The sequence below is a fragment of the Schistocerca nitens genome, chromosome 1 (assembly GCF_023898315.1).
Source record: "Schistocerca nitens isolate TAMUIC-IGC-003100 chromosome 1, iqSchNite1.1, whole genome shotgun sequence".
NCBI classification, from domain to species: domain Eukaryota; kingdom Metazoa; phylum Arthropoda; class Insecta; order Orthoptera; family Acrididae; genus Schistocerca; species Schistocerca nitens.
The window spans coordinates 665,847,606-665,861,009 of NC_064614.1; the positions used below are offsets into that span (position 1 = coordinate 665,847,606).

The following is a 13,404-nucleotide window of genomic DNA, read 5'->3' on the forward strand; positions in this document are numbered from 1 at the left end:
AATGATCTTGCAGTGGCTGGAATGGTCGCAGAGCAAGGGCTCGCCGCGTGACGTAACGAGAGGCTGCAGACACCTTGACCTGCCGTCGTCTCGCAACTCGCGTGGCACCTGTTGGGCGTGCGATGGGGAGATCGCCCGTGGCGTAACCCCGTCTGTGTCGCAGCTCCGATCGGTATAAAAGGCGCCCGATATGGCTATACGGCATCACACTCGTCCAGCTTTCCGTGGTGCAGCAAGTACAACGACAGATATGAAGGTAAGTGCTGAGCTGGTATGTTGTTAATCTGAACTGCGAGAGAAGTGTTGCTTGCACTTGCTTGGTAAACAACTAGTGTCGTTGCATGACAGTTTAGTCGTTTTCGCGTAGTTCTCTTCAATGACTAGATCCCTCGCTCCTATCTTATGTTCCAGACGTACGAGAAGCATTTTTCAGTGTTTCTTCTTCCCCAACATTCGAGTTTAAACGATCAATAACACTCACAAAAATTATATGATAAAAAGAAACAATGCTAACAGAAATCCATGACTAGTCCACATGAAAATCCGGGCTGTGCAGCATTAAATTTTGCGTTTGACCTAGTACTGTAAGTAGTGAATCGTTGAACAGTTGCTAGTGTATGTAGAGGTGAGCCTGAAAGGAAACCTGGCAGCGTCAGTCATCGATTGAAAAACGCATGTACCGACAAGACAAGCTACAGTGAATCTTCAAAAAAGCCCCATTTACTGACTGGAACGGCTTACATTGAAACTTCAAAGGAGTGAATCTAGTTGTCAAACAAATAGATCATCTTCTTCACGTTGTAAATTTCTCTCAATACTCTGGACTGATGTTAATTGTTCCTATGGAATATTAATTCCTGTGATACCTGAAGAAGGGTGAATTTATTTAGGTTCACATATAAGATTAACCAATTCCAAATACAATTATTTTAATAACGGAAATGAAATATTTTGCAGATGAGAAGAGACTTTAACAACAGTTACATGAATTCCGTGAGAGTCTTTAAGATGAAATGTGAAGTGCTTTAATAAAAAACACAGCGTCATTAGTTCCATTAGAATATTCTGATCACCTCTTTTCTACATTGGTAATTCTAATTACTTATTCATGACGACAAAGTGATGAATTAATCTAGAAAACTGAGATTAAACGTTTTTTCAAGTAAACAAATGACACCTTAGAAGATAAATGTGTGAAAAAGTTTTTGAGAATACCCTACTGACAAAACCTCTTCCTTGGTTCGAATCATAAATAAATTATTGAACGTCAGGTAATGGAGAGTCTAAGAGAGGAAAAGAAAGCAACGACATTAGATTATGTCTGGAAAAGTTTACTTTACAGATAATTTGTATTTCAAATACAAAATGTAAAACATTTCAATGAGCCATGTAGGCTTCAGTCAAGTCAGACGTACACTCTGATCTTGTAAAACTCACTATCGCTGTCAGAATTCGAGAGAGCACCTACACATCTACACTAAGGTGTAGCAGGACTTAAAAGTACTTTCGGAGTTGTTATATTGTGAAGGGATTAAAGGAAAGATAAAAAAGATTACTAAATCTTATGGACACAGTTTATATCATTGCTTAGCTAGACAAAAAAAAAAGCAGTGGATGCACTACGCCGTCAGTTTGATGCCTTTATAGGCAAAAAGGGACGGTGAGATGAAATGTCACACCATGAATTTGAAATAGTTTTTCCTTCTGGGGTACGGACTCTTTATTATGAATTATTTCGAGACGTATAATTAGCTTCTCATATCATCATCGGTCTTTCTACAAGGCAGCAGCTGCACGTAGCTCTCTTCATCCTTCCACGCTTAAAAATTGTTTTTCGTACATTAGAAAAGTAAAAGATGAAAAGTTATCTTCCTTTGTGATAAATAATACGCTTCCACTACGAAAAATTTGTGAACCGACCAAAATCGAAAATCGGTGAAGTGGGACACACGTGTCCCACGAACCTAACTATATCCATGTTTTCATGTGAACCTGGGATTTCCAGAGTTAAATTGCTAATCTTAGATTGGTTCCATCAAGATGGGCATTTTAAAAATAAAGTATAACAAATAAATACCAAAACACATTGATTTTCCTTACAAAGAAAAACATGAAATCACAGAAAAATTTTCAATTTTGAAGATAGCATTGACATACTACACACCAGTATTTTCTAAATTCTATGACGTTTTAGGGGCATATTCGTCTCACTACATATAAATTACGTACAAAGCAGCAAAATTACTGTGGTATGTAGTAACGTTTCAAGGCAGTGTCTCTGATGTATAAGAAACCACAATTAATTATTTCAGATATCGTTGGAATGGAGAAGTTAGTGCTTTTATATGATTTTCGTGGAATAGACTTGCTGTGCCACCTACGGGCACACGGAATATGAATGTAGAGAAGAACATAGATTGTCCTTTTTCATTCAGTCTGTTTGCGATTTGAGCAAGAGACAGAATGAAGAGCAGTGATAACGTTTCCACCATGCATCTGTGATGGCTTGTGGAATATGAATGTAAGACGTAGATGTGTAGAGAAAGCGGTCTAAATTTGGGCTACCATTTACTTTTTAAACATGCTCACATTCTGTTCGAAATAAATAAAGAATACTGAGGTGAACAACAATTTGAAGTGCCATCCTTTAAACCATTACGGTGACATGTAGCATACGTCCACTATTTTCTTCCCATTTGGGGACTCAAAGAAATATTGACAACATTTGTAAAACTTAGAGGTGCGGTCTCAATTACGGGTGGTCTTAAAAGTATGGAGATATCATGGAAAAAAAGCTTAATAAAATAAATGAGGAATACGTTGTTTATAGAAAAAAATTTTATAAAAATTTAGTAAAGTGGTCGCAAAACCAATCAACTTTTTAACAGAAAATGTGGCCACATAATGCAAAACGTTCTATTCACTTGAAAAAAAAAGTTACAAATATAAATGTTTCTACGAGCTCCTCCACATTCGTTGTGTGCCCACATATTACACGTGATCCACGTAACACATTTTATCATAAAAGTTTCACTAAAAAAATGCATTTTGCATCATCAATGTTTGTCTTGTTTTGTCAATTAGTAAATGACATAACTGGTCATCTGTCTGAGACTCATTTCAATTATTTTCTTGCTTTTTTCGCCCATATAGATTTGTTTTTTTTTCTTTCATGTTTCTCAACCTTTAGTTTTTCGGATGAGATTCCGCACTGTTTTGCAAACCTCAGTTTATTTTTCACAGAGTTACATTTGGGGGGATTTCTTGATCAGCATCCTCATACAACTTTGTTTTCTAAGGTGTTACAGTGATCAGAACAAATCCTACTGCTTTGCGTCTGTTGTTGCATTTTCCTTTGCCGTAGCACCAGGAGCAATGTCGTACCTCGTAAGGATTAATAGCCGATGGAAATCTGTCAGGGTGAGGTCAACAATTAAAGGGGCTGACATGTGAAATGTTCCCAGGTAAGGACTATCCTAATTGGATGGGTACCCTTAAGAAAGCTGTGCCCATACTTTTATCTCTGACTACAGGAATAGATTTCGTTTTATTTGTTCCATTCTATTCTTCTTCTTTCCCTGCGCGGATACATATCGTCTTTGTTCCCGGTATTTTAAAAAGAAAACAGGGTAGCTATACTGAAAAATTGGCCCAAAATTTAGATAGAGTGCGAGTTTAGATCACATATAAGAGCCCTAATATACAGCATTACCACTTTGTAAATTGTAGTTTAATTACAAACAACAAAAAATATTATTTATTAAAAGTAAAGACATTCTAAAAGCTAAGATTTCTCTTTACATGAGACATTAGAGAGAAGACAATTTGTAAGCGCAGAAAATATGAAAAAATAATCAGTTCATTCCTGAGAAAGTGGTAAGATGTTCGAAATAGAGTATAAATTGACTACAATCACATACTACAATGAAATCTCGTAGTGGTTTCACGGAGCAGTTGACGTAGCCTGAAGCACTCTATTGCACAGTTTGCGCTAGGCTGTGCATCTCCCAGTACCAAATATGTAGCTAGACCAGATTTAGACCCTGGTTGAAATTTGGACAACTCAGTCTACATCAATCCTACCTGGTAAGGCAACTAAGTCGAGAAATATCAACTTCCTTTAAACGGGAATGAGTCATGCAAGCAATTGCTACAGTACTGCAGACTATTTAGTCATGTGATTAGTGGAGAGATTTAAGTATAAGACATATGTGAAAGACGTCTGTAATAGTGAAATACACATAGACTAAACGAGCTGCCATACGAATTTATATACAAAGACTAAGTAGAGGTAGAGCTTTAGGATGGAACGCAGCGCTAAATATCAAACCCGTCAATAACTGAAAATAAAGTCATTCTATAAGCAGGGGAAAACCGCTTTACCTGTTTATTTTTTTTCCTGCTCGACACGTTTCGGTACCCTTTGAATAAAGGACCTGAAAGTAAATTTTGTGGCTGGTTGCTGTCCTAATATCATCCACACAGACATTGAGTGCTGGAGAAGTTTTTAAAGATGTTAATATTATTACTTAATAATTTATTAATATGTCTCCACATACTTTCTCATGAATGAATATTCCAGATTCTTCGTATAAGTCCATTTGGTGACCCTTGTCCATTTCATGTAATATATTAATGCCATGCGCAATTGGTAGCCTGTTTTTCTTGTATGGGTGGCTGCTGGTGTTAAAGAGGATAACCACCTGCTGCAGGTCCTCGCGTTGGTGGTGGCGGTGTCGCTGGCGGCGATGGCAGCAGCGAAGGCGCCCTCTTCCAGCTACGGGGCGCCCTTCCCCCAGGCGCAGCGCCAGCAGGCGCCGCCAAAGCCCAGGGATCAGCCCAGGCAACAGCCGCTGCCCCAGACGCAGCAGCAGCCGCAGGCGTTCGCCCAGACGCAGTCGCTCCCGGCTTTCTCAGCACCTGCGTCTTTCTCACCGATCTCGAGCGCTAGCCCGCGCCTATTCGGCAGGCAGTTCTTCATCCCGGCACCAGAACCGTCACGCCTGTCGGACTTGTACCGCCTGCCCAACGAGTACGGCCCGCCACCGGCCACTTTCACCACTACGACTGAGGCCGCCACCACCACGACCGAGGTCCCAACCACTGTCGCTCCTGCTGATGTAAGTACCGTGTGAAGTGTTTTCGGAGATGCAGGAAGACAACCTGCTGTCGACGATGCTCATTAGAGATGGTACATGAATCCGAACTGGGGAAAGACAATGAAGGATTTTGTGTATGCTTCCGAAGGGACTTTCGACGTAGTTGCAGTAACTGATTTTGATAAACCACAAAAAGTTAAATTTGGGTGGCTGAAGCAGATTTAAAACACCACCTTCAAAAATGTGAAGCCAATGTCGTATCATTTCTTTGCCTGGCTGAGCTTTCACGATGGGCGTTCAGCAAGTAATGCAACGACTTTTCTTTTCTTTTTTTTCTTTTTTTTTTTTTTTTTTTTTTGCTGAAAGCCGGCTGGTCTTATTCAGGATCCCAATACATCACGTTATTACCTGCTCTTTTGGCTACGAAACATATTTTTTAACATAATCTCCATTCAATGCGACGGCCTTTTGCCACCTTACTGGGACCGCCAGTTGCCCACACAGTACCACTCTACTGGTCCACGTCGGAGCCAACATCTTACATCAGTAAGCTCCCAATCCACCACTTATTCCTTCCCACGCCGTGCACCCTTCATTAAGCCAGACAGATAGACATCAGAAGGTGCGAGATCTGGGTGGTAGGGTGGATGAGAAAAAACAGTCAAATGTAGTTTCGTGAACTCATCTCGGTTGTGCAGACTTGTCCGAAGTTTTGCGTTGTCACGGAGAAGGAGAAGTTTGTTGGTATGTTTGTCGCGACGAACACGCTGTAGCTGTTTCCTGAGGGTAACAAAATACTCTTCCCAACTGATCGTTGCACCATGAGGGATAACATCAAAGAGAGTAACCATAATCCCAGAATACATCAACATTACTTTACCGGCTGAGATTGCAGCTTTGAATATTTACTTCGGAGGAGAGGTAGTGCGCCGGCACCCCATGCATTGCCGTTTTGTTTCCGGTTCGAAGGGATGAACCCATGTTTCATCGCCTGTGACGATCTTCTACAAAAGAAACTGCCACTGTCAGCCTCACAGATTGTCCTTCGTTGCTCTTTATGCTCTCCTTCTAGGCGAATCCAGCTGAGACACACCTTTGAGTACTCCAACTGGTGGACTAATGTGTTAGCCCTACCAACAAAGATGTCCAGTTGTGCAATGGGGAGCCGGCCGTGGTGGCCGATCGGTTCTAGGCGCTTCAATCAGGAACCGCGCGACTGCTACGGTCGCAGGTTCGAATCCTGCCACAGGCATGGATGTATGTGATATCCTTATATTAGTTAGGTTTAAGTAGTTCTAATCCCTAGTGCACTGATGACCTCAGATGTGCTCAGAGCCATTTGAACCATTTTGTGCAGCGGGATGTTTGATTGTGATCCGTCGATCACTGTGAATGAAAGTGCACTTTGTAACCGTGTGCGGCCGGCTGGCACGCGTGAGATCGCACAGCTATACGCGAACTGATTGCAACGTCTCGTCCAACGACTCACCGTGCTTTTGTTGACTGTCAGGTAAACATTCCACAAGCGTCTATTTATTTATGTAATGCTCTGCCTCCCCTCCACCCCCTAAAAGAAACTCAGTGACACCTCTCTGCTTAGGACACACCTCCGTTACAGACGTCAATTTGAAGGCTACGTGTAGCGCCACCACCCATGGGAACTTCACGAGGCAATAGTGTATTAAGCGGGAATGTTTCCCCATATCCCACAACAAATTCTGCATTTTTCGAACCGAAATTGGTAGAGAAAAGAACTGTATTGCATATTTATCGAACGCCCCTCATGTACTCTAGTTACCACCCAAGACACCAATAGACCTATGGGATTCTTGCTCATAGCCACTTCCAAAAATTAAACGGACTATGAGAAAATAAGAGTTCAAATGGCCCTTTGGGACTTTAGAATTCTCTTCCATTAAATGTGATGATAGAGAGGAAGACTTAATGATAGAGAGGAAGTAATTATGACAGAAATAGGAAGCAAGGTTCGGCAAAAGTCAGTAGGTGAAAGGGTCATATCTGCGAGGAGGAAATTATGTGTGTGTGTCTTTCTGTGTGTGAGTGTGTGTTGGTGCTTACGAGCGCTCAACGTCAAGGTATGAGCACCCTTACACTCATTAAAAGAAACGAATATGGACAAAATTAGTAAAATTGATTCACACACTCAAAGACAGCGGGAAAAGACTGAAAGTGCTGCACAGGAGACTAGAATATAAGGAAAACAAGAAAGGAGCTAAAAGGACACCACAGAAAATTCTTACTGGATGGTCACTTAAGTAAAATACCAGTCACCCTGTGACCGATTTGAAACCATCGCCCAAAAGTATTAGTAAAAAATACTGGACAATTCACAAAACTGTAAAACTCTAACCAGATTCGTTTGATTATTACCTAAAAGAGATTGCAGATCCACCGGCAAAACGCAGTCAACTGAAACGTGGCGCACAGTGATCTGTACGCCACAAGCACCACACATTGGAGGGTCCTCTCGCCGGAGCAAGAATCCATGTGTCATAGGGCTGTGGCCTATACGAAGACGAGTGAGGAAAGCCTCGTCCCGTCTACGTGGCTGGAAGTTGTGGACTTTGCTTAACAGAGCTTATAGGCGGTCACTTCTAGCCACTCATTCTCCTACCGACGAAGACTCTTGAGCTCAATAGTGAGGTGATAGCGTGTAGGGGGATGGTACACTGAAATAGCTGAAGATCGAAACACGCCTTCTTGGCTGCTAGATCTGCCCTTTAGTTCCCAGCAATGCCGATGTGGTCTGATACTCAGCAGAAAGCCACCTCTTTCGCAGTCGTTGTTGCTACAGGAGGGTATCCTGGATGGTCTGGACTACTTTATCTGCTGGATACAAATGTTTCAACGAGTGAAGGGCACATACAGAACCGGAACAGACAAGAAATTTAGCACTGCAAGAACGCCTCATCTGCTCCTATTACCGCAAGATCGTAGAAAATTCTGCGCCAAAGGCTATAAACGCTTGAGGCAGTCAAACCTTCAGACAAGATGCGGGAAAACAACAGAGCAGTCCACAGAATCCCCCTATTTCGACATACCCATAAAAATAGCCACACAGTCGTGATATTTGTGGTGCTCGGATAAAACTGGGAGAAAATGTTGCGTTAAGAACGGTAGCAGGAGTGCAATCTCTCTTGCACCGCACAAAAACTGAAATCACTCTGGGACTCTCCAGTAACCAGGGCGGCAGGCAGGTAAAACCCTGGATTTGGGGCCCTACTGGCTCAATAACGAGAGACTCCAGCACACCTGACACGGGGATCCAAAACGGCATCGTGGCTCGCGAACGGTTGGAAATAAGACGTTCCAGAGACGGATGAGCGTAGAGGAAATTATGTGCTAGATTTCAAGCCATAAGAAAACTCCACGATGATATAATGGAAGGCGGTTGGAAAACGTTAGAATAATTGCAGATTGTGTACTACTGCGGACTACCAGAAGGCATGGAAAAGTACGGTAGAGTTCTTGATGTTGGACTGAATGTCAAATCCCTAACGATGATTATTTGATAAGAATCGAAATGTCTTTAAATAGGAAAAATCAAGTAGATAATTTATTCGCTCGTAATTGGTGGGAAAATAGAACTACAGTAAAAACTCTATCTTCAATTAATATGTCTGTGTTAAAGTAGGATCTCCATGTTACTTGTTACCACACTTCAAAACTCCAATTATTGACACGCGACCACGTGTATCTGTAGTCATATAAAAATAATTATGGAGCTAGTACGTCACTAGCACTCTTTAGTTTTGTTAACTAAGAATTGAGGTATATTTACGTCTTCAATACTACTATTTCTGCCGCCAGTCACTCCTCTATTAAACCATTGAGTAGCGTTTTTTTATCTTAAAGTATCCGTATATAGTCTACCACGGTGAATTGCTTTAGTTCTCTGTAGCCAATACCAAGTAATGCATGTGTGCATATAAACTGTAAATTTACACGTAAAATTCAACTTACATCAGTACCTCTACAGGTGTGTGAGAAAGAACGTTGTTAAGAAATGTGAGAAGAATGGAAGTCCCTCATGTTTCTTGCTGGAATAATTTTCAGTATCCCCTTTATGTTTCGGCAGGTGTAAGTCTCCTCCCATATTTGCTCAAGAATTGAGTGGGGAAAGACATCACTGCAAATTTTACTGTGCAGACATCTACTGAGCAGTCTCCATAGCTGACCTATCAGTTTTGTTTTTCTGCCTTGTAGAAGACCCGGACTCAGCTTCCAGTGCATTCAGAGTTTTTTTTTTTATGGGAGAATTGAATTCTCCATTTCTCCACATGAGGTTAATTAAGACACTACTTCAATGAGTTGTAGTGACGCCAAGTTCAGGAAAGCTATCAATTGCAGGAGAGAAATGTGTTGATCCCACTCCCTCCCCTCCTCATATAACATCCGAATAATGTCAAATGACATCGGATGACACGGTAGCCGTTCAGAACCACGTGATTTTCCAGAAAATGTACCAATTGTCCAAATGTTATTGTTCAGTCTTTACATATGCAGTGTGTTAGGGGTACAAGTGGCGATACTTTTATTGATCACTGAGGACAGTGTACTAAACAATGTTAGATCAGTATTTACCTCATTCATACGCTAATAATAATAGCTATTAGGAGTGGTTGATTTTTAGGTTGGTTAGTACCTCCCGGAAGATGTGGCAAGAACAAGTTATTAATGCATATTTTCCCTAGAAATCAGATTAGGTTTTGAAGTGTGGATGCACGGGCGCTAAAGGGTTAGTCTATATTGACAGGTGTAGTCCACTTAGTGACGGAGTTAAGACTGTGCAGTAAAGATCAGGTAGCAAATTATGTTACATATTTGTGGGGGCAGCTGTTAGATGCAGAGGAAAAACAACTAACACACTTACGAAGGTGCCTATTATGGTACCAATAATCACAATATCTGAACTTAAACCCTGTATATCAGCAAGATAAGTATTGGAGTGACAATCCTAATTGTATAACCGAGGCTATGGCCGAAACCTTTTTGATAGTGACCTACTGACAGAAAGTCCTGACAAGAGCAAGTAAGTGATTGAGCTCCATGTGAAACTAAACTATTTTTTGAATGAAGATATCAACGAAAATGGTCATGATACTGGGTGAAATTGTTTCTTGCAATACTGGCTCCTACAAATTTTACAGGTTACCTCATTTTTTTATATTCAATGCTTCTGAATAGTCATTGACCAGGTGATTATAGATAAGCTAAATCATGTACTCGTTCGACACTAAAGTAAATGTGAGTAGTCAACAACCATCTTCATACACCTGGGATAAATGGAAGAAAATGACACTCCATTTATGGAAATGGTGACCGACTTATTGTGAGCTATTATTTTTTATTTTTGACACAGTCACTTTTTTGTGATACAATCATAACTGGTTTTGACCACCAAAGGCCGTCTTCAGATGACAGGGACGGCAGTTGATGAACAAGTGACAAAGTATGAACACTTGTTTATCAAATACCGCTCGTTGTATCTGAAGATCTTTGATGGCCAGAGTGGGTAATGTTTGTATGATAGCAGAAATTTGCACGAAAATGCTGAGAGACGAGAATAGCTATTTCTATGTTGACCACACCTGCTTTCTTCCAGCAACACCTTAAGCATTTCAACTGTCTGTCATGTTAGTCGTACAAAATTGTTTATTAGATACATTGTATCACGTCAACGTTCTGAGTCACAAGCGCAAACTCCACTTGATACCATTGTATCTAATGAACAACTTTATGACTGAAGTAGCACTACCTTTGAAAATGATGCAAAGTCGAAATACGTAAGGTGTGGTCAAGGGATAAGAAAAGCTGTTAAAATACTTTATTATAGTGAGTAATTGTGCGAGGAATAAAAAAAATTACCTAACTGGGTACAAGAGTTAGAAATAAAGCAGGCTGGTGTTTCTGAATCCCAGCACATAACAAACACTAACTTGCCCTCAGTCTGGGTTCGCCGGTGGCCGCAACGGGGCACTGCGTGAGGCAGAGGAGAGCGGCGTGTACTACGTGCTGCAGCCAGACGGCCGCCTGCAGCGCATCGCCTACGCCCACGGTCCCGCCCCCGCATCTGCCGCCCCCCAGCAGCAGCAGCGCGCAGCATCCAGTGAGCTGTCTGCCCTGCAGCAGCCAGCGCTCACCCCTGGATACCTGGCACGCTTCCATTACCAGGACCTGCATCCTGCCGGCGCTCCCATCTACACGTATGGAAAACCCGAACTCGTGCGTGTCAATTAGGTTGACTGTACCTATCTCTCTATTTCTACTTCCAAAAATAATGTGGAAAACTGCAAGTCATTAATCCTTCAAATATCTGAATGCAACTCAATCTTATACAATTACTCAAAGTGCATAACATGTGTGAAATCAGCAAATTTTTTGGTGCTACCATGCACAGTGATAAACCGTCATATGTAATTTCATATGGCCAGACAAAGTATCTTCACATTGTTGAATAACTACTTTGTGATATCACGTTGCATCTAGGAATCTGCAATTACCTCATAATTAAAATATATCCGCAGAACCCTATATTCAATCTCAGTAGCTTATGAAGGCACAGAAAAATGCCAATATAACAACACAGTCTATTTCCTCTGATCTCACATATGACTTGACGGACGAAATTACACCTCAAATGTTTGTAACTGTTAGACAATGAATGGCAAATAAGTCACCTTTTGCAATCCAGACTATTTCAGTTTCAGACTTACTGACTTCCAGTTATTCTTAAGCTCATATTATCTACAACGTTTTTAACTGAAAAAAATTATTGTTAATAGAATGCAGTGATGTATGGAAACGTCTGAGAGATTAATGTTTCATTTTGTTGTTAACTACTGATGTAAGGCTGGACACACGTCAATAAAATTTTTATAGAAACAATCAAATGCAATTTAATTTACTGACCTGCCATGTTACTCTGTAGCACTTTGTCATTCTGACTACACTTGTACTATTCCTTTCAGTGCCATTACCATTGGGTTGAGATTAAACTGTTGATTACAATAGAAACCACGTGAATTAATTTTATATACAAAAACTTTTGTGGCAGAACATTAGCACAGTTGTACAGGGTGAGGCAGAAGGATAGGTGTATGCTTTGAGGAGTGATAGTGTTGGTAATTCTCAACAGACTATTCATATGGAAGTGTGTCTCATTCCAAATGGTTCCAAAGACAGAAAGTAAGTTTTGTACGATTTCTTGATAACTCGAAAACAGTGGTCTCTAGCGAAAACCTCTCACAGCACAAAATTAAATTACATTAAATTTCCTGCAGTAAAGGTCACATTCATTTTTTCTGTTGGGCTGGCAGTTTGTGCGAGGAGACAGAGAGAATATTGAAAATCTCGCGGAATGTGCATGCGCTGTAGCTTAGGTAATTCTTGTTGGCCAATTTGAGGTAGTTTCCTAACTTGCTAGACCACAAGTGTCCCATATGAAATAGTTCGTCTTGAGTACACAGCTGCAGTACATTGTTAACAATGACACTGCACTGAATAATACAGACTACCAACAATGTACATTAAATGTGTTTTATCTTGGGAACCATTCGGAAAGAGGTGCATGTTCATAGTTAGTTTTTTGTTCAAAATTGCCAATAGTACCATCCCTCAGACAATGTACCTTTATTCCTGACTCACTCTCTGTACAGGAAGAGCTACAATTTCTTATACAAGCCGGTATTAACTGCATTCCTTATATTTGACGTGTTACAACAGTGTGGCGTCTCGAGGTTCGTTCCTCGTACGATTATCTTGTTATGGCAAGAAAAATATTTGATTCAACGATTAATGTGAAGTAGTATTTTGGGACTTAAAAGGGGTTATTTGAATTTTGAGAGTTGGTTGAATATTGACTTTCAAACTAGCTGCTTTATTACATACACACATTCATACACACATAGATACTACACATACATATCCATCGATCACTGGTTCTGCAGACCACGCGCTAATTCCAAAAACTGCCTGTATTCCTTTGTGTTTTGTGCTCGGCTATTCCAAGTGTCTTCAGTCCTAAAGGTTGCCAGGTCCTTCGCCAGGTCGTCCATCCAGAGCTGTCGTGGTCGTCCTCTGGGACGTCAGATATTTGATTTCTTCTCAAGTGCTTTCTTCTCCTTTCTTCTGGCATGCAGGCTACATAGCCCACCCACTGCGTTGTTTTGCTCTTCAGCTTCTGTAAGGTTGTTGGTTGTTGCATCAAGAGGTGGATATCCTGTTTCTTCCTCCTCGTCCGTTCTCCTTTATCTAAGATCGGTCTGCATATTTTCCTCATTAC

The 13,404-nt window shown here is 41.0% G+C and overlaps 1 protein-coding gene across 1 annotated transcript; it reads left to right on the top strand.

Moving 5' to 3' along the window:
- The first annotated feature begins 224 nt into the window (after positions 1 to 224).
- LOC126236698 (uncharacterized) lies at positions 225 to 11,850 on the top strand. Its single transcript, XM_049946209.1, has 3 exons — positions 225 to 256; positions 4,713 to 5,120; positions 11,070 to 11,850. The coding sequence occupies exons 1-3, from the start codon at positions 251 to 253 to the stop codon at positions 11,358 to 11,360; spliced, it is 705 nt and encodes a 234-aa protein (XP_049802166.1). The 5' UTR covers positions 225 to 250; the 3' UTR covers positions 11,361 to 11,850.
- The last annotated feature ends 1,554 nt before the right edge of the window (positions 11,851 to 13,404 follow it).

Bases quoted from the DNA above. Each gene is read 5' to 3' on its own strand.
- LOC126236698 (XM_049946209.1), top strand. The intron at 5,121-11,069 runs GTAAGTACCGTG...ACTTGCCCTCAG, and splicing joins CCACTGTCGCTCCTGCTGAT to TCTGGGTTCGCCGGTGGCCG.